Raw genomic sequence first — 26,739 nt, 5'->3', positions numbered from 1 at the left:
GGAATACAAATGAGCCTCATGCCCATCCACGCTGTGATTGGTCCAGCTGCTGGCCACTCCTACCTCGCTCAGTCCAGTGCCCCTTCCATCTTTTCTCCCTGAAGCTGTAAAGAGGACAAAGGTGGCATTCAGTGGCACTCGGTCTACCCTTTCCCTGAGTTAACAATGAAAGAACACTTCCCAGACCCTCCTCATAGACTCTAGGGCCCAGAAACACCCCTCTCTGCTGAGGAGGCTGCCCACAGCTAAAACAGCAGCTGTGATCAGCAGTTCCTTCCGCTCCATTTTCACAGCCCTCGCGCTTATGCCCTGGGCAGCGCTCAGAGAGATGGAGTGCCCTGCTTGCTGACCAGTGGTGTTGAAACCCAGCTTTTGCCCTGCAGACCAGGGGCAGCAGTTTAGAGAAAGAAGGACGGTGGCCTATTTGTATAGCAACACTTTCCTATAGCAGACACAACCCTACTACAAGTTCTGCAGTCAACCTGACACTGGCCTAAAGTCACACAATGTAAGTACACACCCCCACACACAACTACAGCCTGAGAGTCTCAGATGAGTTCCAAAAATGCTAGAGAGAGAGTTCAGAGGGAGGAGAGGAAGAAGCTGTTATTCATTCATTCATTCATTCATTCATTTATTCATTTTTCTTTCAATCAAAGTTCGGTGGTAGTAGTGATTTTTGTTACTTTGAGATAGGACCCCATAGCCCATGCTAACCTGAAACTCTCCAAATAGCTTAGGCTAGACTGGAACTCACCACCTCCTGTGTCAACTCAAATGTGTTAGATTTACAAGTGTGCACAGCCATGTCTAGCTCAAAGTGGGTTTATTTGGTGGGGGGGGGGTGTTTTTTTGGTTTTGTTTTGTTTTGTTTTGTTTTGTTTTAATGACTATATCAAAAGCTTCTTTCCCTCCTAGTCATTCCCAAATGCTAGCCCAAGGGAGGAACATATTGATTGGTGTGTGTTGTGTTTAGGAAACAATAAGCTGACTTTGGCTCTCCATGTTCATGAAATAAACACTAACTGAGAATCTCATCCTCTTTAGTAACCACCCCACTAGAGCTCAAGGTTTGCTTAGACACAGCTTTCTCTCCCAGCAAGGCACAGCAGGTCCTGCACCCTATCTTGAAGAAACAGCCCAGGGGAACAGTAACTGAACCATGAAGCCTGATTCTTTGGTGATGAAATGTACTCATTCTGCTGTTTATAACCCTCAGAGAACGGAAGCAACAGAAATGGGCTGGGCAGGGCCATAAACCAAGTACGCCATCATGTAATGTTATGACCATGACCTTTAGCAAAGAGCTTTGATGAAAACATTGAGTCATCTGGGCATGGTGGCACATGCCTTTAACCCCAACACTTGGGAGGCAGAGGCAGGTGGATCTTTGTGAGTTCAAGGCCAGCCTGGTTTACTCCAGGACAGCCAAAGCTGTTACACAGAGAAATCCAGTCTTGAAAAAAGAAAAAGAAAAAAGTATTGAGAGCCACATATCAACATGGGAAACTCCCAAAGCTGCTTTTTGCCAGAAAGTTCAGAAAGCAGATAAGCTTTCCTTGAGGTGTGTTGCCTGTGATGAAGGTACTGAGTGAGACCCAGAAGGGTCTGAGCAAAGATGAGGTTCTGTTGTGGAACAATGTCCTTTGGGCATAGCAACCATTACCCTGCTAACTGGAGCAGCTGTGAATACCAGAGGACACTCTCAAGGCCTGGCCCTACTGTCCACTCATAGAAAAGAGTAATTTTATTCATCAGAGACTCCAGCCCCTCCCTCCGGCACCGCCCCCTTTCCCAGACCGAGATGTATGCAATTCTCCTCTAGCTGCTTGTGATCTTGAGGGTGCTAGAAGTGTATAGAGTTTGAAAAGTAGCCATGCATGCTGAAGTGGCACTTTTCAGTGATGGCAAAAGTTTGGGGTGGAGGGGGGGTCGCTTCTGCTCCTGTAACAAACCCCTCTCCCATGATTCTATAAATAACTCTAATAAACATTATTTCACCACACTAGCCTGGAGTAGAACTGTTGCTTTGCCCCATCTACCATAAGCAGACATATCTACCCAAGAAAAGCTAATGTAACAAGATCCTAATAGGCTCCTCATGCTTTGGGATAAATGACCTTATAAAAGAGTCCAGCACTAAGGGGACTGCAGGTCCTAACTATGACTGATGTCCCAAGCATCTTTAAAGGCGTCCCATAGATCGCAGCTATCATTACAGAAAATGGGCTAAGAGGTAGGCAAAGAGTGAATGCAGACAGTTCCATAACTGCCCTTTTCTTTTTCTACACTGGGTGTTGCACCCTGGAGACTTCACACATATAAGGCAATCGCTCTATCACTGACCTGCACACACAGTTAACTTTATTTATTAAAACAGACAGTTTTAGAGATAAATGTTTACACTGTTCTGTGGCTAGAAGCCAGAGCCTTACACAGGCAAGGCAAGCACCCTACCACTGGCAGCTCACACCCTTAATTCTCTGATGACTCCTTAACAGAGGCAGGCGCTCACAGGTCTCTTTCCCAGGAAAGAGAACACAAAATGCCAGTTTGTCCTATGTACTTGGCAGGATCTGATCCTTGGCTCTAAGGAAATGTGACCTAAGGGTCTGTGGAGGCTCTGAGCCATCCACCTGCTTTGTGGTCACTAGCCGGTACAATAGCGGGGGCAGATCTAAGAAGGGTGCATGATCAACCACAAGACAGCTGCTGCCCTTTGAGGTCCAGACATTCACTGGGGCCTGAGGTTGAGAGAGGCCTAGAAGAAGGCAGGCCAACCGTATACCATTGGTACAACCACACCACCTACCTGCCATGTGCCACCCCCCCTCCTCCAGCCACACTCGCTTCCCAGTGTGAGCACAGGAAGCCTCTCCCAGCATGGTGCTAGCATCAGGGTGATCCATCACCTTGTACCACCTCTTCCTAAAATGGCTGGTTCCCTAACTCAATTTCTCATTTCCTTCCTGCCTTATGAGAGCAGTAACTAACAGCAGTAGTATGCCCTGTATCCAGAATTGTTCCAAGCCTTCAGACAGAAGAACTTTTGTAATAGCTTTCTGTCACCGAAACAAACTACCTGAGATAATCACCTTAGTAAAAGAAAAGGTTTGTTTTGGGTTCTTGGTTTCATACTTACTTATTATTTCATGGTTATTTCTGTTGCTCTGGACCTGTAGTGGAGGCTCAGTACATCACAGTGAGAGTATATGATGAAGCCTTCCATGTCAGGGTGACAGGGAGAAAGAGGAAAGGAAGTGGGAAGGGAACACACTAAAATCCCAATATCTCCTTCAAGAACATGCCCACAATGACCTAAAGACCTCCCAGTAGACTTTACTTCTTGAAGGGTTTTACTAACTTTTACCACCATAGGCTGCACACAGTACTGTTGGCAGATGGGTCTCTCAGGGTGGCAGGGGTAGGGCGTGGGGTGGAGAACAACAGTTAAGACTTATACTTCAACTGCCAAACGATCTGTGGGCTCTGAGCTCTCTTTCTCCATACAAGGAAACTGAGTCACATGAAAGTTAAGCTGTTTTTTTTTTCTCGGAGTTATTCAACCAAACAAATTAGAGCCGGATGTGAACTCAAGCATGACATAGCTCTAAAAGCCTGGCGCTTACCCAGTGCTCCTTAGGAACCTTGGTATCATAATAATTTCCTTTCTTCCTAATATAAAGTGTCTCCCAAATCATGATTTCCCCCATCAGCACAATAATGTTATTACCGTTCCTCTTGAGCTAGTTTGCTTTTAAACGCTTATTTGTTTTATAAGAGGACTAGGCTGAGTGGAGACAGCCTATGCTCGGCACGTGTGAGCACTGAGTTCCATTCCCCAGTGCAGACGATAGGAAGGAAGGGAAACAGAAGCAGATTTGTTCAAAAGGGAAGTTAGGGACTAAGGAGATGGCTCAGCAGTTAAAAGAGCATACTGGTCCTGCACAGAACCCAAGTCCAGGTCCCAGTACCCACATAGGACTGTCACACTTGTGACTCCAGCTCCACAGAGGATCCAAAGCCTCTGGAGTCTCTGAGCACCTCCACTCACAGGTACATCCATAGGCAGAGACATGCAATGCTCATAATTTAAAAATAAACCTTCTTGAGATTGGGGAAGTTGGTAAAAGAACGGATTGAAGTCGACCGCCTTGGAAGCTAGATTTCTTTGTACCAACAGAATGGAGAAGAGGTACAGGGGAGAAGCAAAACACCACAGTCAGCACCTTCTGTCCCTGGGATTGCCCCGGCCATGTCCAGGTCACATCCCTCATCCCTGACCACAGCCAGCAGGCTGTCAGCCAAAAATATACCCCTGCAGGATAGAAGTATCCAGTCAGACCCGAAAAAGACTGTTCTCGTTATGGACTGATTTTCTCTTGTTCACCTTCCGTTTATGAAAAAGAAGTTCTCTTCCTTCCTGGCTCAAAGTGCAGCTCACACATCCCAGAGGAGGCAAGTGCTAAAGCAATAAGCACTCAGGAGGCTCCCCGCAGGCTGGAAGCCCAAAGAGCTGGTGGGATCCCAGCATGGAAGCCAGCAAAAGCAGCTGGGCCTGGAAGAACACTCCGCCCTGGATGGCAGACTTGTTTACTGCTCCAAAACCACACAGGGAGTCCTTTTCCTAGTGAGCTGTGAAAGTGAATGTAGCTATTAATTTCCTAAAAACATTCACTTTTCCAGGTAATTAAAAAAAAAAAAGACAACGGACAGACAAACCCACAGGATGTTTCCTGTTGCGGGTTTGCATGGCTCCCATGCCACCTGGTGACAATCCAGCAATCACTCTTCACAAGTTCTTGTGGCAAAACAGAGATGCTGAGGACCCATGGAAAGTTCCAGACTAGGCACAAGCTGGGAGTCATTCTCTTTTGAGGCTTTCCTGTGAGTCCACAGAGCACTGCAGCTTGACACTTAGAGAATGGTCTCTGGGAAATATTTATTCCAGCAGACACTCCAGGAGTCAAATCTAGCCTGGGTGCTTTCCCTGCCTCTTGAAGCAGCTTGGGGAAAGAGAGAAGGAGAGACAGCTCCTATGACCCCGTCACACTGGCAAGTGTTCAAAAAGCAGCTTTCTTGGGAAGACAGTCCTGTAGCATGGCTGATTTCAAACCCCCATGAAGACTCCCTAAACAAGGTGTTGAAAGCTAAGTACAGAATCAGTGGTATGGATACTTAGGTAAACTTGTCTTGCTGCCCCAGGACGCCCCTCAAAACAGCCTGCGTCCTCCAACCTCTGTGAGAATGTCTATATAAATAACTTAAACTAAGCTTTTCTCCCATCATTAAAAAAAAAAACGTCAGTCATATAATTTCTATTTACTACCTGGGAGGTGGGGAAGAGCAACCACATGCCTCTTCTTATTCCAGTGCTGTCAATTCCTGTTCCTGGTTGAATGACTTCTCACCCTCGCTTTCAGATGACCGTGAGTTCTGTGTCATCTAAGAGGTTGGGCCCTCTGCCCTTTGGGATACAGGTTCAAAGGCAGAGAGCACACTAGCACAGCTCCCTTGGGTAGCTCTGCCACTTAGGTCAAGTAGCTCATGCTGGCTGAGAGGCTAGAACTAGCCCATAAATGCTGGAACCCTCACCAGGCCTGGTGCCTTTCCTTGCAGGCTCAAGGCTTCCTGGCAATTTGCACAAAGAATTTCCATTTGTGCCAGTGGGGAACGCTGTTCCAACGACCTCATGCAAAACAATAGAACCATCCACCTCACCCGCCAAAGACCCAGATCTCCTCTCCAGGCTTTACCATGTCTCCCAGCCCTCTGGTGCCACGAACCCTGCTCCTGCCCAACTGCCCTCGGTGGCGCCTGCTTATCCTCCAGGACCTATGTGATCGTAAAGGCAACGCCTATCAGTGAGCAGGGCACTGCCTGCATTGGGATGCTACCTTAGCCGTGGTTGGTATATTAATTACTTTTCTCCTTGCTGAGATCAAATATCGAAGAAGAAGCCATTCAAAGATGGAAGAGTTCAATTGCTTGTTTGTTTGTTTGTTTGTTTGTTTTACAGTTCAAGAGATTACCGTCCTAACAGGGAAAGCAAGAGGCAGGAGCAAAGGAAGTGCAAGGTCCAGGGCATCTGCAGTCAGGAAGCTTCCTGCCAAAGCTTCAGACATAAATGTGGCACACAGCCCCTATTCTCTTTACATTCAGTCTGGACCCCCAGCCTATGGAGTGTGTCTCCTACAGTTGGGTGGGGGGTGGGGGTGGGGGACAGGTCTTCCCACGTTAGTCTGTTAACCTAATCCACAAACTCCCTTACAGACAAAGCCAATTCTGAATCCTGTCAAGTTGACAACCAACATTAAGCACCGCACAGGCAGGGAGTCTCTGGGCTTCAGAGACTGCCCCTGTGAGAGGCAACAGGACAGCAGATGGAAATATTTTCTATACCTCTGCAGAGGCCAAGCTGAGTGCAAACCTAAGAATGGCCTTTCCAGCTGTATGAGATTCCCAGCTCCAGAAGCCCTCTGGGAGTCAGAGATGTAACCTTGAATAGTGACCTAAGATCATCCACAAGAGCGCCTGGCTGCTCAGACACAGCGGGGGTGGAAAGACCACAGGGTACAACCAACAGGAGGAGGGCTGCAGACTGGACACAAAGGAGATAAAAGACTTCAGGAGGACAGAGGGCTGGGTGGCAGAACCCTCACAGTCTGTCCTCACCATCCCAAGTCTGTACCCTAAGGCATGGCATGCTGTGTCCCCCACATAAGAAAAGGGCAAGGGTGAGGGAGTGAAAATGTCCCTGGAGAGGAGCATAGAATGCAGTGCTGGGGGAGGAGACCAGTTTCACATTTCTAGGTAGCAAGAGGTCTGTCTGATCCATGGGTCTGCTGTCCCAAAGAGGACCCTCCTGCGGGGGGTGGGGATGGGGGGCACAGGAAGTCACAGCTGCATACAGCAAAGCTGGAGTCAGGCTAACTCCTAACCTACAGTCTAGAAGCAGGAAGAAAAACACAAAACAGCAACGAGGAAGCTCTTCCCTTCAGGCTTCTCAAGCAGGGGCAGAGGCTCTGCCCCATCCCTTAGAAAGAAAACGAGTCCCCCTTTTCTCTCCTTCAGTTGAAGCTTTTCCATCACCTGCAAGCTGTCTACCCCCACCTGCTCTTGCATAGCAGAAGAGAGGTCACAAAGTGGAGACCCAGCTTCGAGGGAGGTGCTTGTTTCTGTGTGTTCTTCAAGTTGAACCTTGGCCAGGTTTGCCCAGAGAGAAACCTCAAAAAGGCTCCATCAAAGAGGTCTCGTGAGACATAAATAAACTTTCTTAGCAGTCCAACGTTCTTTCCAACCTAAGTGTAAACTTCTTAGTGTGCCCAAAAGACAAGCAAATGCAGTATCCATATGTAAGAAAATTCAAAACATCTTCGAGCTTCGATGTAAGAAGCCAAGGTCTTAAGGAAAGGTTTAAAATAAGTGTATCCAAGACTGGAGAGATGGCTCAAAGGTTAGGGTTGCATAGTGCTCTCGCAAAGGAACAAGGTTCACAATGCCCTCTTGTGTCTTTCTTTTTTTTTTAATTTATTTATTTTTATTTTTTATTTTTATTAAGACATTTTTTCCTTTTTTTTCTACTAGATATTCTCTTTATTTACATTTTAAATGTTATCCCCTTTCCTAGTTTTCCCTCTGAAAATCTCCTATTCCCTTCCCCCTCCCCCTGCTCACCAACCCACCCACTCCTGATTCCTGACCCAGGCATTCCCCTATACTGGGGCATTGAACCTTCACAGGACCAAGGGCCTCTCCTAGGCCATCCTCTGCTACATATGCAGCTAGAGCCATGAGTCCTATCATGTGTTTTCTTTGATTGGTGGTTTAGTCCCAGGGAGCTCTGGGGGTACTGGTCAGTTCATATTGTTGCTCCTCCTATGGGGCTGCAAACCTCTTCATCTCCTTGGGTAGTTTCTCTAGCTCCTTCATTAGGGACCCTGTGCTCCGTCCAATGGATGACTGTGAGCATCCACTTCTGTATTTGTCAGGCACTGGCAGAGTCTCTCAGGAGATAGCTATATCAGGCCCCTGTCAGCAAGCACTTGTTGGCATCCACCATAGTGTCTGGTTTTGGTGGTTGTTTATGGGATAGATCCCCAGGTGGGGCAGTCAATGGATAGTCATTCCTTCAGTCTCTGCTCTGAACTTTGTCTCTGTAACTCCATCTATGGGTATTTTGTTCCCCCTTCTAAGGAGGACCAAAGTATCCTTCTTGAGTTTCATGCGTTTTGCAAATTGTATCTTGGATATTCTGAGCTTCTGGGTTGATATCCACTTATCAGTAAGTGCATATCATGTGTGTTCTTTTGTGATTGGGTTACCTCACTTAGGATGATATCCTCCAGACCCACCCATTTGGCAAGAATTTTATAAATTCATTGTTTTTAATAACGGTGTAGTACTTCATTGTGTAAATGTACCACTGTATCCATTTTCTGTATCCATTCCTCTGTATAGGGACATCTGGGTTCTTTCCAGCTTCTGGCTACTATGAATAAGGCTGCTATGAATATAGTGGAGCATGTGTCCTTCTTACCGGTTGGGACATCTTCTGGGTATAACTCTTGTGTCTTTCATGAGCTCATGCACACATAGTGTCTCTGTGTGTCTCTTTGTCTTTCACACACACAATAAACCATGGCACATCGCACACTCAGCACTCATCTCAGTGTGAGAGAAGAATGATTCCACTTTGCAGATGAGGAAACTCCAGTCAGAGGGGTGATGTGTGCTTGACCACACATAGCTGGGGAGAAGGGAGACCATGGAGCAGGCCTACTGAAGACCTTGGCACAAGATTACCTGGTCAGACCCCGCCAAAGGCTGTCTTCCTCTGCCTTTCAACCCAAGTCTTCCCAGAACCTCCTCAACTGATGTCCAAAGAGTGACTTCCTATTTCCTATCATTTCAAGCCAAAGAGACTAGCCCCTTCTTGTCACATTGGTAGACACTCAGGGTCCAGGACAGAAATAGGTTCCTAGGGAAGTGGTTCCAGCTCAAGGTTCCCCCACCTCCACGCTGACTTCAGTATGTGGTGTAGGTCATCTCTGTCAAATGTATAAGGGGAGACCCACCGCACCACCACAGTCCAGACCCCATTCTTCACTTCCCTGTGGTTGTAGAGGAATTTTAATCTGGCAACATAGCTACTCTGGCAAGGAATTACGCCAAAGACCTTCTAGGTCTGTGTGGTACGGTGGAATGATACACCTTTAATCACTCTGGCTGGAATACAGACATGCTCTTAGTACACGCCTTTAACCCCAAACAATGAATGTAAAGTTAGTTTGCTGGAGGAAGCAGCCATGTTTGAAAGTGGCATCTAATTGAGAGCCAGACAAAGTAATGAATCAGGGAAAGACTTGACAGAATGAAGAAGGAAAGGGACCAATAAGATGAAAGAGGGAGAAGGAAGAAAACCAATAAAATAAAAGAAGGGTACAGGGAGAGCGATGGAGGCCAATGAATATGAGCAAAGCATAAAGATAGGCATATAAAATGGCATAATGAAAAAAAAATGGCACAATGAAACCCATTATGTCGTACACTGAAAGAGAAAAGCTGATCTTAGGGCCTGTCATTTGAGCTCTGGTTCAGAGAAGAACTGTATTAACTCAGACCTGGTGCCTTTCTTCTGAGGTCATGCTTGTAGACTCCAGGGCCTCAGTCAGTTCCCCGACTTACACCCTCTCCCACCTAGAAATCTGGGCTAAACCCCTCAAGCACGACAGGGAGGGCCCTACCAGCTAGGCAAACAGAGTCCTAAAACCTCATCAAGCCTACCACAGATGCACTGGGGTTTCTCCACATGTACCAGGAGTCTCTGCAATGTCCACCTGAGGTATGCAGGGTTGTCATGTAAAAGACACCCAGGGGGTGAGAAGGGGCACTGCCCAGGTGCCATCTGCCCACCTTCCTTGAAAAGGACCAGATTATCCATGCTTTGCCTAGTGGCTTACCTCTGCCCACAAGTGTTAAGGGGAACTCTGCCTACCACTTTCCTATGGTCACACAGCCTACTTACTTGGAGTGGACATAGGACATCCAATCTGAACTTCAATCTCAAGTGCCTCTGGCAGAGTGTCCCAGGGAACTGTGTCCTTTGTCTCATTACTCACTGCTCTGAGTTTGTGGCCATATACAAAAGGCTATGTGAAGTGGGTTATATAGACCAGGGTGCAAAATACATGGCCCTGAAGGGCACATGTATGTCTACTCACAGGCAAAGGTTAATAAGTCACTCTGGGCATGTATTCTCAAAGGACAGTGCCAAGGCATAAAGCAAGTCTGTGCCTACCCTTGCTGTGGGAATTGACTTAGAAGGCATGTGAGACGGAGTGCGTGCACATGCATGCGTGTTTGCCTCCATGCTTGTCACACTGTGGTGACTCTTGAGTTCCCAGGATAGGGGTGTTATTCAGGGCTGAATCCCAAATTCCTGGGTAAAGATGTTGTTAGTTCACAAAACCAGATTACTCAGAAATATTACTCAGAAATACACCTGTGAGAGAGCTTAGTAGACACAATGGTGAGAGGCACTGGCACCTGAGGAAGGCAACACATTAGTGTCCATCCATGACTAGGTAAATCCCAGACCAGATGCCGACATGGTTCCTTCCAATGGGCTTCATCCCAGGATCCATCAGGCCCCAGAAACATCTGCTGACATGGCCCTTAGCACTTGATGTGGGTTCATAGCACTGACCTTGCTGACGCAGAGTTAAACTGTAGTTCTCTACCCACACAAGGCATTTGCCCATAAACAAACAACACCACGTTCTGAGTCTGTCTCTTTATCTGTAAGATTTGATTCAAAACTATATCAGAAAAAAAAATTGATCAACAGTACAGTACTTGGGGAACTAGACAGAAGAACTGATAATGTGCAAGGGACAAAAACAGTATCTTAAAATATACAAGCATTTTGCATTGGAATCAGCAAACGGGTTCATTGCAGGTAGATTTCATATCAAAATAGAAAACAAGCACATATGATCTATCCTCGGGTTAGTCACACACACACATGTTGAGAGCTTGTACGGGTTTGAAGTGTGACTGTGACCTCTCCCCCAGAGACTCGTGTGTTTGAACAACAGTACCAGTTGTTTCCTAGCAACTGGTACTGTTTAGAAGCAGTAGAAGGGAGAACCTTGCTGGAGGAAGTGGGTCACTCAGTAGCAGGTCCTAGAGGTAATAGTCTGGCCCAGCTTCCTTTCGGAACTCTTTCTGCCTCCTGATGACCACACTAGGTGACCAACTGTCCCACTCTTCCACCACTACAGAACAGCCTGCAGTTATTCTTTCATCAGCATGACAGACTGTACACCCTCAAACTGTGAGCCAAAAGGAAGCCCCTCCTCCCCTCGTTTGCTTCTTGTTAGATATTTGGTGGCGATGATTTAAAAAAAAAATACCTAATACAGTATTGATATTACCACAACTCACTTTGAAACAGACCGGAAAATAGTATAGATACACAGACAAGGCAGGGGGATGGGGTGGGGGTGGGGGTTGTGATATCACACCACAAAACAAATACCGTAAAATTTAGGTGGTAAGTAGAAACCGTTTCAAGTTTTTTCATAGCAAAATGTTGAAAATAATAATTAACATTATTATTATCATTGTTGTTATTATTATTATTATCTAATCAAATTATTTTCTTTAAAATAATTCTGTCATGATGTTTTGGGTTTTTTTATTGGATATTTTCTTTATTTACTTTTCGAATGTTATCCCCTTTCCTGGTTCCCCCTCCAAAAACCTCCATCCCCTCCTCACTCCCCCTGCTCCCCAACCCACCCACTCCTACAATATCCCTGGTCAGCTGTTGACCTTACTCTTGCTAGCTCTCATTAGTGGTTTTGCAACTCAGTGCATATGCTCAGCTCAGTCTCTTTGGGCCAATCCTGGACAGTCATTTTCACTTCACTGACAACCCCCGTTTTACAGAAAGGGAAGTGGTGTCAGACCATCAGGCAGGAGGATAATCTGAACCAGTGAGGACCATAGGAAACAAACGGGACAAAGGTCACTGGTGCCAGTCTGCTCCAGTGCAGATTCTCTCTATACGGTCCCAGGTCCTGTCTACATGCAGATGTCCAGGTCGCCTGTAAGCTTCAGAAAAAAGCTCCTTCTGGAACCAGAAAAACATACCGCCCTCATCATCGCCTGTAATAATTACAACCCCTCAGGGTTCTATCTGGTTTTCTTTGCAGCACTGGGTATTACATTTAGGGCCCACTACTTTACCCATAGTCCCATAGTGTTCTCTGCCCTTGTATTTTCTTTGTGTGTGGTTTTGGGGTGAGCTGTTTGTGCATGTTTGTTGAGACAGAGGCTTTCGAAGTAACACATGTTGGCCTCATACTTTCCATCTTCCAGCTTTCTAGTACAAGTGTGCACCACTGTGCCTGGCCACACCGAGTTCCTTTAAATGCTCAGGGCTGTAGTGTAGCTCAATGGCAGAGCACTTGCCTGGGATAATCAAATGTCTTGAATTTCATCCCTAGCAGCAGCAGAAGAATAACTATGAGAGAGAGAGAGAGAGAGAGAGAGAGAGAGAGAGAGAGAGAGAGAGAGAGAGAGAGAGAATGAAAATCTAAGAGTCTGGAGCTTAACCTTTGAGTCTACAGGACTTGTGACCACCACACAGGGGAAAGAAATCACTTTATTTCAGAGGTAATATGTAATCTGTCTACTGGTATGTATGTAGCAAATCAAACACCTAAAATGGCCAGGGAGGGGCTGATTAGAGACCTTCATACACTTAGCTCAGTTTCGGAGTGTATGTAACACTTTGCCCAGCAGCAGACACAGCCATCCAGTTCTAAGCCATCAGAGACCTAGCAGAGCACAGCAAACTAATTCTGCACGTTTGTAGAGGGACAGCTCAGTAGACAGACACTTCACTTATATATTCAGAAGTGTGTCTGTGTGTCTGGGAGCTACTTTACTCCCGTCAACCTCAAATCTCTCTTGTCTTTAATGAGCTGGCTGCAAACCTGAGCGTTCTGTGTGGTTAACCTTTAAACCTTCAACCATACATTTCAGCAGCTCAGATTGCCAAATACCACTGCATCCGGCCATAGGGCATCCCTAGCAGCCTGTGCACCAACGGTTCTAAGCGCACCTGTCTTGGGGAGTGAGGGAAACCGTGGTCCTTTGAGCAGCATCAGAGAAGGACCCCAGCTGTCTAGTAAGTGCCTCTGCCCTGCCACATGTGACTTTTGTCTTTTAATGAATGACAGTGCCCAAGCAGTTTGAGAAGGATGTATATTGACATGCAAATGGAGTTAGACCTGAAATCCTTACAAAGCAGCCATGTGGGCATCCCCTCATCCAGGCTCAGAGCAATAAGATGCTGTTGGTCTGTGGGCCACATGGGGGCTGAAGCCAGGTACCAGAGGGGTAAAAAACAACTACAGGAGCCCTGAGCTCAGCCCAGAAAGGGAGAGAGGTGGCAAAGTATGCCACAGCCCTCAAGCTATGAAGGCTATATAGTATGCCAGAGGGCTGGTAGGTAGGGTAGATAAGGCATGAGTGGGCCAGTAACACTACCAGTTTCTACAGAAGATTAAAAATATCACCTTGGGGGCTGGAGAATTGGCTCAGTGGTTAAGAGTGAGTTCTTACAAAGAGTCCAGTTCCTAGCATTCACATCCTACCTCTACCTCTGGCTCCAGGGCACCCAGTGCCCTCTGCTGGACTCTGTGGGGACCTGCACTCTCATGCACATACCCCCACACTCATGCACACATCTACACACATATACACATGATTTTAAAAATAATTAAAATATTTCTTTTTTTTTAAGTTACCTTGCTTTCTACAACCTGAGAATGGTATACCAGGATTGAATTTGGTCTGGAATAAGACTAGAATTTCAGAAGCGCATGGGAAATGAGAGTCCAGTTGCCCCTGAGTTACCTGAGTGTCCACAAGCAATTGCTACGCTCAGAGCCCTGGCCTGAAACTGTTTCCATGAACACTCCTCCTATGCCCCGTTTATTCCCAGGCCCCAGCCACCATACTTTCTCCCTGCCGCCAGGATATGGTATTTCTGCTCAATAGTTGGATCTCAGATTAAACATCCTCTGGGAGACCTTTCCTAACTATTCAACCTATTCAACTATTCAAAGTGACCTTCTGCCATGCTTTGGAGATTGGTTGTTATTGTGACATACTCTAACCAGTAGTAACTGATATAAAGGCATGAAAAAACACTTGCTAGACAATTGGTTGGATATGGAAAGGCTGAAGCTACATACTTGGAAGACCTGAACATGGAACCATGAACACAGAACACATGACTTAAGTACATAGCAGGCCAGAGATGCCGTTATAAAGATAAATTATAGATGCTGTTATAAAGATAAATTGTATCTTTAGCCAAAAGGTGGTTGTTGTTGTTGTTATTTATTATTATTATTATTATTATTATTATTATTATTATTATTATTACTAGGGATAGAGCCTGAGGTCTTCGGCTAGGCAAGCATGCTCTCAGTGAGTTATACCTATGCTCAGCTAATGAGGCATCAATGAAGAGGCAATACCCTCCCTGCTGTACCACAGCATCTGTTGTAACACAACCCAGAGGCAGCAGCTTCAGGTAGCCAGTTATCCAAGGACCTATCAAAGTCTATGGCCACATCTCCCTGAATGTTCCCTACTTCATCTAAAACCTTGGTACTGCATCACACACTTGGTAATCCAAGTCCAGTTAGTGTGTAGGTTCCATTTATGAAATCAAGGAACATTGTCAGCCTTTTTAAAAAACTTATGTAAATGACCACCCCACCATAAGATATATAGAAAAAGGCCAGCAGCTGGCATTGATAACAGGTAGTTCTTTGCTGCCTGTTTAAACCATTACAGGATAACAATGGAGGGCAGGATGGTATGAAGGAACCTGGAGCTAACCTTACTCAAATTAAGATCTACTACTATGTGACCTTAGGCAGACCACTTAATTTCTGTGCATTTCACATCAGTGACAGGAGACACTGGTAGCAAGTGCTCCAAAGACGCCATCCACATTCAGGCTCTGACAGCTTTAGCTCCTGTGCATGAGTTTGCCCTGTCTTATCTGAGTACCTCCAGCTCAGGGTTTTTGTTGAACTGAATACAACTAGAATTCTGTATGCTCTGATACCTGCCACAACCTGTCTTGCCCACATCTCCTTTACCTGAGCTAACGGAACACCCCCAAAGCTGAAACATCTCCCAGTGCTTAGATAATTCCATGTCCTGAGCCAGACACAGCAGCAGAATAGGGCCAATGCCTCCCCAGTCTCTTAACATCGCTGTAGGAATCTTCAGCCATTAGGCATCACCAAGCAAACACACAACCGGAGTCCTTCCAGACTAGAAAGTGTGTTAAGGGTCACAAAGGGGTCATGCACCTTCCCCAAATCCAAACCTCAGAAAGGTCCAGGTGGTGTTTTGGGTGTTGAGGGTCCCAGGTGACACACAGTACCTGTAAGTGATTCTCACTTCTGTCCCAGGTTCATCTCTCTCCCAGATCAAAGCTACGGTCTCAGGAGACTTCTGCACATGCTGATCCAGGCAGTTGACTATGCAAAGAAAAGTTAACAAATGTTATTCCAGATGCTGTAGAGGAGAATGGAATAGGGTTTGATTTGCTGTGGTTTGCTGTCCCCGCAGAGCAGGATCTCCTCTCTCTCAGGAAGGAGTAACTGCCACAACTGCAGAGAACAGGGACAATCACTACATACCCGACCTGCCTACAAGGTGACCTTCCACACAGACTCTGAGGTCGCCCCACCATTCCAGCGGTCTCCACACTGGATCCACGTGGCATCACCACCTTAAGCTGGACATGCCTTTCAAGAAAGTTCTCCCCTCCCCCTCTGCTACCCCAAGCACAGCTCACATGACTTGCTGGAAAAAGCACAAGGTCAGTGGGCTTGTTTACCATAAACCTGAGGACGAGTGGGCTCAGTTCTGTTGACATCCTGTTCACTGATCACTTGATTTTAAAGGTGAGCTTAACTCAGGTCAGTTCATGCCATGCCCACTTCTACCCAAGCCTCAAGGTATTTGGAGGAAATCTGAGATGGACTCAGAATGTTTGTTCAACAGATCACTGGGCCTGAAGTTACCCAGACAGGACAAACCCCTTCACAGAAGCAAAGAGCAACTTGGGATAAACAGTCACAGCCAGAGCCTGGATGTGAGCAGCACCGTGAAGGACCCACTACCAGTATTTCTCATCCCTGGTGTGAAGTGCAGAGATGGAGCAGCCTGCCGAAGGTCACACACTAACAGATATGACTCGGACTAGCTCCAGGTCCCTCACATGGCCCTCCACTCTCCTTGAAATGGTCCAAACAGGCAGTCAAGAACTGCTCTGTGCAGCCGATGGGAGAAAGCTGAGCCCACTCTGTGGCAAAGGGGAGAGGAGCTATGAAGAGGTGTGATCCACAGACAGAAGAATCTTAGAACTGTGCAGAACGGGGAAGTATGCAAGCAGCTGAGAATAGGCAGACCCTACAGAGAATGGAAAAACAAGGCTGTTGGGGGAAGAAACTAGCAAGCTAGCTTCACAAATGTCAGCTGAATGCGCTGCCAGGCTGAATCTAGTTTACTGGTGTGGCGATTGTGTGTGTGTATGTGTGTGTGTGTGTGTGTGTGTGTGTGTGTGTGTGTGTACACAAATGCCCAAACACCAAGAGTTTTCATCCTAAAATCATGGCTTCAGAGCTTGTTAACAGTCAACAAAGAAGTCAGCCCTTGGCACAGGGCTATGTCCCCAGCTGCCTGGTGGTGGAGGTGACTCTGAACTGGTCATGACAAGTTAGGAAAGGTCACCAGGGAATCAATGCTATGGAAAGTCATGAAAGAGAATCAGGATAGAACTGGTTAAGAGCAGGAAGTATGAGTTGTTCTGGACAGCTGGGAGCCCACCAACCCCTGGCAGAGACTATGCATTTTAAGCAAACAGTCCTGCTGCAGCCTGCCTTGGAACCACACACTGGCAGACTCTTGTGTGTTTACAGGTACATCACTGTATATGACGCTTCCAGATTTTGTGGGGATTCCATTTCTTTCTCTTCCTGGTGGGGGTGTGGGGGTAATTAAGGTACTTGATAGCCCAGTATGACACCTGGCCATACCTTATTGGTTGGCAGCCTGCAGCTGCCTAAAAAAAATCCTCAGGTCTGGCTCCAGGCCAGCCACCCACTAACTACAATGCCCTTGTCATTTACTTCAAGTCTCAGCTTTTTAATCCACAGGGTGGCATAGCAACCCCTGACTCTGGGTGAGTATAAGAATTAGCCACCCACAAGTGTGTCATGAGATTGGGCCTGAGGATGTCACAGTGTTCCCAAGGAACTTGCCAACAGAATAATCCATTCCTTAGAGCCATCACAGTATGGGTTCTGACAGAACCATGAACCTAAAATTCCAAGTTCATAATGGGTTTTTTTTTTAGCAAATACTACAATTCCTCCCACCGCTTCAGTTACAGGGAAGAAAAGAAGGGGGTGGCAAAGAGAAAAGGAAAGAGGCTGGGAGGAGAAACAGGAGAGTGAGAGACAAAGAGGAGAAAGGAAGGGAAGGGATAGGGGAGAAGGAAAAGGGAAGTGAGGAAAGAGGCAAGGGGGGAAAAGGAAAGCAGGGAAGGTTGGGGAGAGGAAAGAAGACACAGAGGATACTCTGCCTGCCTAAACAAAACCTCTACATGGAAAACAAAAGCAACTCAATCCAAAGAATGGGCCGTGAGACAAGAACTTTCCACCTTCAAGCATTTTCAGGAGGAAATGGGCCGGGGCCCAGCACAACTGAAGGCAGAGCTCAAGCCCCACCTCCTACTTTAAGCCTTCCAAGTCCCCCTTACACAGTGAGCCTCTGTCCTCCCACCTCTCAGTGGGCCTACTCCAGGTAACACTTCCTTACTGTGCCCAGAGACCTTTCTCCCGGGACTGGTGGAGAGCCACAGACCTTCTTCACCTGCCCTGTGGGTACCTTGAGCACATCACCCCAGTACAGATGCACTTGTTTACTCTGTCAAAGCAAAATGAACAGGAGACCATTGTTTTGGTCTAAGCTCTAGCACAGGCCAGACTAAAAATCAAAACGGAATTGTTCATGCTAAAGTTCATATCGCCAAGCTGAAACACGGCTGTTCATCAGACCTTTGGAGGAATCAAGATCAGAGGCACGAAAGTTGAAACCAAACTTTCAGTGTGCCTTGTGGTGAAGTTCTCCCGCCTATGTGCATATTCAGAAAAGGAGACACACAGCCTTGGTGAGCTAGCTGTCCATTGTTTTCACATGGCCCTGTCTCCCTGTTCCTACCTTTCAAGGGATGTAGCTGAAATAGCCAATCCGTTTTCTGATCTCTACTGTGAGTTCTCAGCCCTTCTCTGGCTACAAAAGCCAGCTTTTGATACTTGATATCTTTTATGAGACTAAGTGTTGTCCAACTGACCGTGTTAAAGCACATCATAGTAGTTCTTCCAACAGCAGATTTGTCATCTATCTCTTTGTGTCACTCGGGTGCTATGACAGTGGGCATCTTCCACTGTTTCTGAGGTTGGGCCTTTGTGTCTCCATCTATACAACAGGACCATTCCATGTTTGCATCATTAAGAGTGAGATATGGCCCTTAAAAACAGGGTACCTACTCAGCCATGGGGCTCCTTCTCGGTAACTGTAGCACACAGCAGCCCAGCCCAGATCCTAACACAGTCTTATGAGCAGTTCCATTAATGCTTGTTAGTGGATCAGAGATTTAGTTTTATTAACAACACACACACAAATTACAGGTGTTATTACTTCTATTACAAAGATGTGGCACACAATAATGTAGGAATTTTCAAACTTCCACCCCCAACCTTATAGCACAAGGAACGGAATGCAGAGTTTCCTACAGGCTAAATAACTGTACAACTACGAAACCACACCCTTGGTCCAAAAAGCTCTGATTGGTTGTTTAAATACACACACCCCCATACCCTGCTCAGATGTAAGTGAATCCAGCACACAAAGCTTCAAGCGTCATGAAAAGGAACTGGGATTAATAAGCACACGAGGATTCACAATGGCTTTCTTTAAATAGCGAATTTCCCTGGCACATTGTGAGAACTTTCGTTCCAAAAGCTATATTTGCCAACTTTCCAGAAGCAGCTGCTATTTAAAGCAAGTCACGCTTCTGACGACGGAGAAGAATTCAGATTCTTCCAGAAGCTCTGCCTCGTGAAACTGGAACTGCGTTTTCATTTGGAGTTCCTTAAAAGGTTCGACCAGCTTTATCTGCCATCATCTCAGCCATCGAGGAAAGCATCAGCAACGTGACTTCTGTTTGTGCGGTGTTCCTAAAGCATCTAGAGGCCTTGGTGGGATTCAGTGGCTGAGTACCAGCCTAGCCTCTGTGAGACTCTGGGCTCCATTCCCAAAAGAAAAAACAAAAACAGAAAAAAAAAAAAAAAAACAGAAAAACAAAAAACAACCAAACAAAAACACCCAAGAAGACTCTCAATGGATAGTTAAAGTTAAAATTAGTTTATTCCAGCCAGGCATAGTGGCAATATGCCTTTAATCCCAGGACTAGGAGGTGAAGGCAGAGGCAGATGAATCTCTTTGCATTCCAGAACAGCTTGATCTACAAAGTAGATCTGAGACTTACTGCTAAACAAGCTCACACTTTCTAGCTCTTTCTGAACTCTAGCTGGCTGGTCAACTCAGCTGTTCTTGCTCAAACTTGTCTCCAAGATGACCGATTCAATCTGGCTTCTCTTAGTTTCTAACTGAATTGCTCTCTTTGGCCTCATACTAACTTTAGCAAGTTGTTTGACTCTTCTGGCTCCTCCTCATTCTCTGGCTTGTTCTGTCTTCACCTATGTCTAGCTTGTTATCTCTCTGCAACCTGTCTCTGTAGAAGTGTCCTGGTAAAACTGCCTCCCTCCCTCTCCACCCTCTCTCTCTCTCTGCACTGCTCTCTTACGTAGCTTCCCCTTCTTCTCTCTTCTCATGAGAATTGGACAGATCCTATTCTGTCAAATTTTTCTCCAGTTGGTCACTTTGTCTGCCACTCAATTAAATGTCACTTTCAAACATAGGTGCTTCCTTCTACAAACTAACTTTACCTTCATTGTTTGGGATTAAAAGTGTATATTCCAGCCAGAGGGATTAAAGTTGTGTGCTAAAGGCTAGGCCACACCAGGACTAGAAAAAGGTATTTTTCAGTAAATAACACAATCTCAGGGTTTACAGTGTGATCAAATATCCTGCAACAGGGTCTGTTTCAGATGGGCACAATACTCAGCAGCCTCCTGAAGGACAAACCAAGGTCACTGCTTCCCCAAATGCTTCATTAATAATTAACAGCCATGAGTGGTTGGGGCTGCACTGTGCTAAGAACAGTGTCAAGAGCTTTAATCTCACCTAATCCTAGCAAGAGCCCCGGCTGTGTGTGCTGAGAACATCATCTGATGGGGCAACAAGGGCAACCAAGTACCCTCCCCACCCCAGACAGCCTGCTCAGCAGGAGCCTTCATTCCTACCTGGGTCTCTTGACCCTCAGGACACAGAACTTTCCATGAACCTAGCCATTATACCATGAGACGCTTTGTATGGTTTGCAGGACATGTTTCAGTTGAGGCCAGCCTGAAATTTCACTTATCACAGCTGTACAATCCATTCTCAGGAACCGTGATGAAATAACAGAGGATAGCTATTTTTATAAACAGTTATTTAGCTCATATATCTAGAAGTTCAAAGGCTTGTGTCTGGTAATGCTGTCTTTGATGAGTGTGTCTTAAGATGAGGCAGAGCATCATGTGGAATGAGACATCCATTATCTCTTCTGGCCACTCCCTCTTATAAAACACCAAGATCAGAACCTTTTATCTCAGCCCAGATAACCTCTCCCAATCCTAGCTACCTCCCTCATAATAACTGACAAGGGGACTTTACTGAGGAGCTTAGGGGATGAACCATATTCTAAGCATAGCACCACTCAGGCCTCAAACCAGGAGGTGAGACATCAGGGAAGGGGAGAGAGCGGACCCCCGTGGGCCCTGTCCAGAGTCCTGACCTAAGACCTCAGGATAATAAAAGGGTCATTATCCAGCAGTACAGCCAAATTAGAGTATGGAACAATGGTAACTACAATAATGTTCCAGGACACACTGCTCTCTTTAGATCAAATATAAGGAAACATGTGAAGTGAAATGAAGTAAGAATTAAGACCTCAGTGTAGCTCAAAAGGCCCAGCTGAAACCACCAAACTGTGCTGTTTGTGCTGTGCCAAGCACCTGCAGGGCCTGTCAATCACAGCTGGAAGACGCCCAGCCACGGGGTTTCTAAACCTAAGAGTCTAGAGTGGGCCCCCGAATTTGCATCTCTAAAAGCTTCCCGGTCCAGCAGCAGTGGTCTGGACCTTTGAAAAGCATTAGTCTGGCGATCACTGGAAGGATAATAGTGCCACTCAAATTTTTGGAACAAGTTGTCATTATCACACATAAACAGATCAGGCCTAAACAGCCCAAGCACTTAACAACTCTCTAAGTGGCTCCCAGAGCAGCTGCAGTCAGTCTGTTCCCTGTTCACACTGTAACCCCTGGAGGTTGCAGAAATGGGCAAAGGGCAAAGATGCTGCTGACAGATAGGAAGCCAGACATTTGGAGAAGCTGCTTTCTTGCATGTCAGTTTGGCGAAGTTCAGCCTCTGTCTGGCTCACACAGCTCTAATAGTAGAAGAACGGAGGCCAGAGAATTCCTAGAAGACCACACCCAAGACTCACCATAAGGCTGATACCACTTCTTATCAGCTACAACCTTGGTCGTCCCAGCAGCCTTGACCTCTTAAGGGAGAGGTTTCCAAAGAAGCCGCACACTTTCTGCCCACTTCCTTCTGCAAACTGCTATACTCACTTGAAGGACACTTTCTGCAAACGCAAGAACTTCTTAACCCAAGTTGAAGAATTTGCTGACTCAAGTCTAAAGGCAACACTTATCTAGTAAAAAGACTCATTTAGATTAAACTTGTCAAGTGATATACAATATGGAGGGAAAAATAACTTGTCCAAAGTTTCTTTAAAGTTTTGTGCTTTAAAAAAAAAGCCAGACCCTATAATTTCTGAATATATTAAATCAGAAGTGCTACAGCTTATTGATCACCAGTCAGTCTGGACAGGTTCAGTATCCCCGCCCCCCAGCACCGCGGCACAGACAGCATAAGAGGTGAGTATTGCTTTCCCGTTTTACAAATGGGGCGATTGAGATGCACCAAAGCTGAAGAGGTAGTGAAACTGCAGACACCAGATTCCACCTCTAACTTTGGTCCTTAAAGCATCACCTGTCACCCCGTCTTAAGGACCTTCAGTTCCTCGTCCCTTACGCATCTCTGACCCATCCAACCCTCGCTCCCATCCCACTGGAATGCAAAAGTTCCCAACCCTCTGCTGTACACCAGAGACACAGCCTGTCTGTCCAGCCCCTCCTTCAGTTCTCAGCGCCTCAGTGTGTTTCCCTGCCTCCAGCCTCAGCAGAATCCGGGCTCATCAGAAAACTGACAGCTAGAGTGACTGATGTGTCTCGTTTAGAGATCAAGGGGGAGGCTGGTACAGAGTCCAAGCTGGCCTTGAGTTCAGCTCCTCTTGACTCAGACTCCGGAGAGCTGAGGTTACCCCTGCCTTTGACACTGTAGACGTTTGTTTTTGGGGTGCAATTCTTAGACCCAGAACTTCCTGCCCACATGCCCCAACGGGAGGAGATACGTAGTTCCCTCCCAGGGGCTGACACTTTCTTCTTCCTGCACCCACCAAGGCTCTGTTTACACTGCAGGGTTTGTCCTCAGGGGAGCCTCGAGCCCTAGCACCCGCAGTTGCCGATAGCAACCTATGTACTTTGCATTTACCCTGCTGATCTGCCCCCCCCCCCCCCAGCAGAAAAGCCTGGGCTCTTGGAGCATGGGCTCTCTCCATCTAGGCCTTTCTGGGGTCCTAAGCTTTGTGTTTGAAGACAAAGCCCCCTAGAATCTGTGTTAGGGTAGAACACTCTGAGGTTAAACCGGTATCCCCATTTTCCCGCTAGAGACAGCGCTGCAGATTTGGGAGGGTAACTGCTGCTTCGCCAGCTGCAGTTTCTGGACCCGGTGGGATACAGAACAAAGTGACGTGACCCAAGGATTAGGGTGGGTGGTGAAGAATTCTGGAGAAAAGAGCCAAGGCCTGGGGGCAGCTGCTACTGACTGGGGCCTCCGGAGTCTCGGCGAAAATGAGCTGGACCCAGCAAGGCACTCACCAGACACATTCAACTGGCCTCCCAGGAACCAGCCGATCTTGCCCGTCCTGAAGTCGCAGTCCCAGACAGTATGGTAAGGAGTGTCCCAAACTAGTGTGTCACGGGCCAGCGGCCCCCAGAAGGCGGCCGGCTCCTGGGCTGCCTGAGCGCTCAACGCGGGGTATGAGCCTGGCTGCGCTACTGCAGGAACGCAGCCCGGGAGTCGGGTGGCGGTCGAGCGAGACACGCTCAGTGACCACCCCGATTGTCCAGAGCGCCCTTGCAGGCCACGCAGCAGTCGCCCCACACCGCTGCCGAGGCTGCGCGCCGCCATCTCGCCGGACGCCCCACGCGGGTGCGGGAGCCTAGGCGCCCCTAAGAGTCTCCACGGCCCCGCCCCGGCTCCGCCCCCGCGGCCACCACCCACTACTTTTCTCCGGGTGAAGCAGCTTCCTTGAGCCTGCCCCTTCCCACCTCTTCTCCCGTCCTGGACAGGTGCTCGGGGAGATGGGTAGAACTAGGTTTTGTTGTGAGCCCAGTCCCAGGCTAGCCCGCGCTTTCGGCTTCAGTTTCCTGGGTTTCTGCGATCTCTTTTTACAGACCAAATAACTTTCTAGCTGGCGACAGAAGCTGCAAGTACACGGTTGGCCCAGCCTCCGGACCTGGGACACAGGCAGCGCTCTGAGATAGGATTGGGAACGCGACTAAGTGGTCATAAGAGCGAAGCAGCTCACAGATGGTGTGGATGAACCGTCAGTTGGTTCAACATACCATAGACTGAAGTCAAAGCTTTCCTCCTTAGACCTTCTGAGAGTAAAGCCTTCCCCCAATGGTGCGGGCCTGTACAACCATGCCACACACACCTAAATCACCCGCAGCGGGCTAAAGGGCTGATGAGCAAGCCTGGGGGCCTTCAAACAGGAAAGGAGGTACTATGAAGGCCTGAGTCCAGTAACAATATTTTGGTTACCAGCTGCTGACCTCTGCCAGGGCAGGTACCACTTCTTACCTTAGGACCCTTTGCTGATTCCAGGTGGTGGGAAGCTATGGGAAAGAATAAATCAATGTCCACAGCACATCGGGCCTCGTTGACCATCAGCTCCGTCATGAAGTTCAAGTTTTTGTTACTGAATAATCAAGAGTAAAAGGAAATGTGTCTCTACCAAATACTTAAGTGAATAAATAATAAAAAAATAAACACTAGAGGTCGGAGACTTTGGAAAACTGGTTTGTGGAGTTCTTCGGGCTGGCAAAGACTTTTTCCTGTTGGCTAGGACAGCTGTAGATAGGTAGTTTCCTTGGAGGGGATACTGTGGGTAAGCTGCTGAGGAGGAAGGCGGTGCCAACAGCTAGCACAGGCATATGCCCTGCCCTCAGCCAAGCACTTGTCCTTAATTCAAAAGTTAGGCAAGTGGGCACAGTGGTGCACATCTGGGGTCCCAGCTATTCACGAGTCTGAGGCAAAAAGATCACACCCTGGAGACCATGAGTTTGAGAGTAGCCTGGACAACATTGCTAGTCTCCACCTTAAGAGACCAAATCAAACCAAAAGCTAGGCTAGGGCCAGAAACAAAACAATGGAAAACAGAAGGTTATATAATGCTCGAATAAATAAGGAAGCACTCAAGCTAATAAAAAGAGACTTATAAAAAAGCACATTTTAGTTGAACACATAAAGCTATAGTAAGAGAAAGGGCAGGCTCTGCCAGGTGGTCTGAGAGACACCCACCAACACTTCCTCCTCCAGTGTGTACTTGGCATTTCCTGCTCCACCAAGACAAGGAGACTGAGCTGGAGGTGTGGAGGCTGAGTTGGGGGTGTGGCTCAGAGACAAAACACCTGCCTAGCATGCACAGGCCCTGAGTTCTACTGCCAGCATGCATAACCCTCTAAAAGGATGAAGATCCGGGCTAGTTGACCCCCTAGCTTTACTCCAGAGGACATGGCAGAAGTGATACTTTGACAGTCTTGCTAGATGCCAAGGCTGTGTTGAGGGAACCCCGTGTGCTGCTTCTTTTTTGGTTGGTTGCCATGGTGTGAGGGAGTTGGTCCTGCCTTCTGGGGGTAAAGAACCCACAGAGAGACTGAGTTGCCCCAGCCCACAACCAGGAACAGCTCTGGACAGATGTGCATCCACCTTGGCTGCTCTATACCAGGTATGGAGCCTCACCCTCAGCACAAAAGACCTTTCTAGTGATTTGCGAGGTTGGAAGAAGTCTCAGATAATCTTAACTTTATTACTCAGCTGTAGCTAGCTGGCACAAAAACTACTCCTAAAACGTGAGGCCTTCCCTTTCTTTGCCAGTTCCTACATCTCACCCCCTGCACGTGTTGTCTTCTCTCTCGTTGCCGTCAAAGTGCTGGAGTGTCAGGTCTCAATCCTCCACTTTCCCCTCCAGGTCCCCTTGTCTTTCAAGCTGGAACCTGGAACCGGGACCTTTCCTCCAGTTTCAGCCCATATTCAAATGTTAAGTTTTGTGTTTTGTTTTTTTGAGACAGTGCCAGCCTCAGACTTGAATGACCTTGAACTTTTAGTCCTCCTCCCTACCTGCACTTCTTGTGTATCACGCAGATGTGTCACCATACTTTGTATATGGGATGTTGGGAACCAAACCGAGGGCTTCAAGCATTCTAGCCAAATAGTGTCCCAACTGAGCGCAGCCCCAGCCCCTATTTAAATGTCTAATCAACCTCTTAAATATACGACATCCTGAAACCTCTTTCTCAAACACTGTCCTTCCAGATTAAAGAAGGAGAATACATTTTCTCACTGTTCAAGGGGCATATACCCTTGTCAACCTAGACTCTTCTCTCATACATGGTACTAGCAACCTATTAGCAAGTACCCCAGGGGTCACCTTCAGAATAATAGCCCCTCCCCCACCCCACCACCACTCATCCCCTATCCGAACATACTTAGCTTTTTTTTTTTTTTTAAATATTATTCAATGGGCTTGCAGTTGTGTTCACCCTTTTCTTGTATGGCCTAATCAGCTAATGCAGTTTCTTTAAGAACAAAGGTTAAGAGCTGGAGCTATCTGCAGCTGTGGCTCAGTGGTGGAGCCGTTGCCTAGCATGTACAAGGCCCTAGGTTCCATCCCCAGCATCAGGGAGAAAAAGGAAGAAAGAAAAGGAAAGGAAAAGTAGGATAGAAAAAGAAAACAAAGATCAGGTGAGGTCTGTCTGCACTCGGAACAAGCCGGTGTCTCCTATACGCCTTTCTTCCCCAGTACCTACCCGGCAAGGCTCATCCTTCATATTGGAAGAGCTGCCCATGGACTTTACCTCATGAGCATCTTCCAGGCAGCAGAGACATACTGACTGCTGGGCCCCTTGGCAGGCTTAGTGCTTCACAACCTGCATTTACCACATCCCCAGAAGCCATATGTGTACTGTCAAGTATGAGAAATGCCCGGGACAGAGGTTTATGCTTATAGTCCCAGCTACTTGGGAATCTGAGGCAGGAGGATCCCTTGCTAGC

General features: G+C 47.1%; 1 protein-coding gene across 1 annotated transcript in view; it reads right to left on the bottom strand.

Annotated features, from left to right (window-relative positions):
* The window catches only part of Acss1 (acyl-CoA synthetase short chain family member 1), a 48,227-nt gene extending 24,597 nt beyond the window's left edge, over positions 1–23,630 (bottom strand). The window contains exons 1-2 of the mRNA XM_021151088.3: positions 23,280–23,630; positions 15,485–15,581 (exon numbers count right to left, since the gene is read on the bottom strand). Coding sequence (XP_021006747.1) covers positions 15,485–15,581; positions 23,280–23,592 — 410 coding nt within the window. The 5' untranslated portion in view covers positions 23,593–23,630. The remainder of the gene's footprint in view (positions 1–15,484; positions 15,582–23,279) is intronic.
* Positions 23,631–26,739: the final 3,109 nt, after the last annotated feature.

Source organism: Mus caroli, unplaced genomic scaffold (genome assembly GCF_978045245.1).
Source record: "Mus caroli unplaced genomic scaffold, Mus_caroli_1 scaffold_2, whole genome shotgun sequence".
NCBI classification, from domain to species: domain Eukaryota; kingdom Metazoa; phylum Chordata; class Mammalia; order Rodentia; family Muridae; genus Mus; species Mus caroli.
Note: the sequence above shows the minus strand (reverse complement) of the source record. Positions and strands in the feature narration are given on the sequence as shown.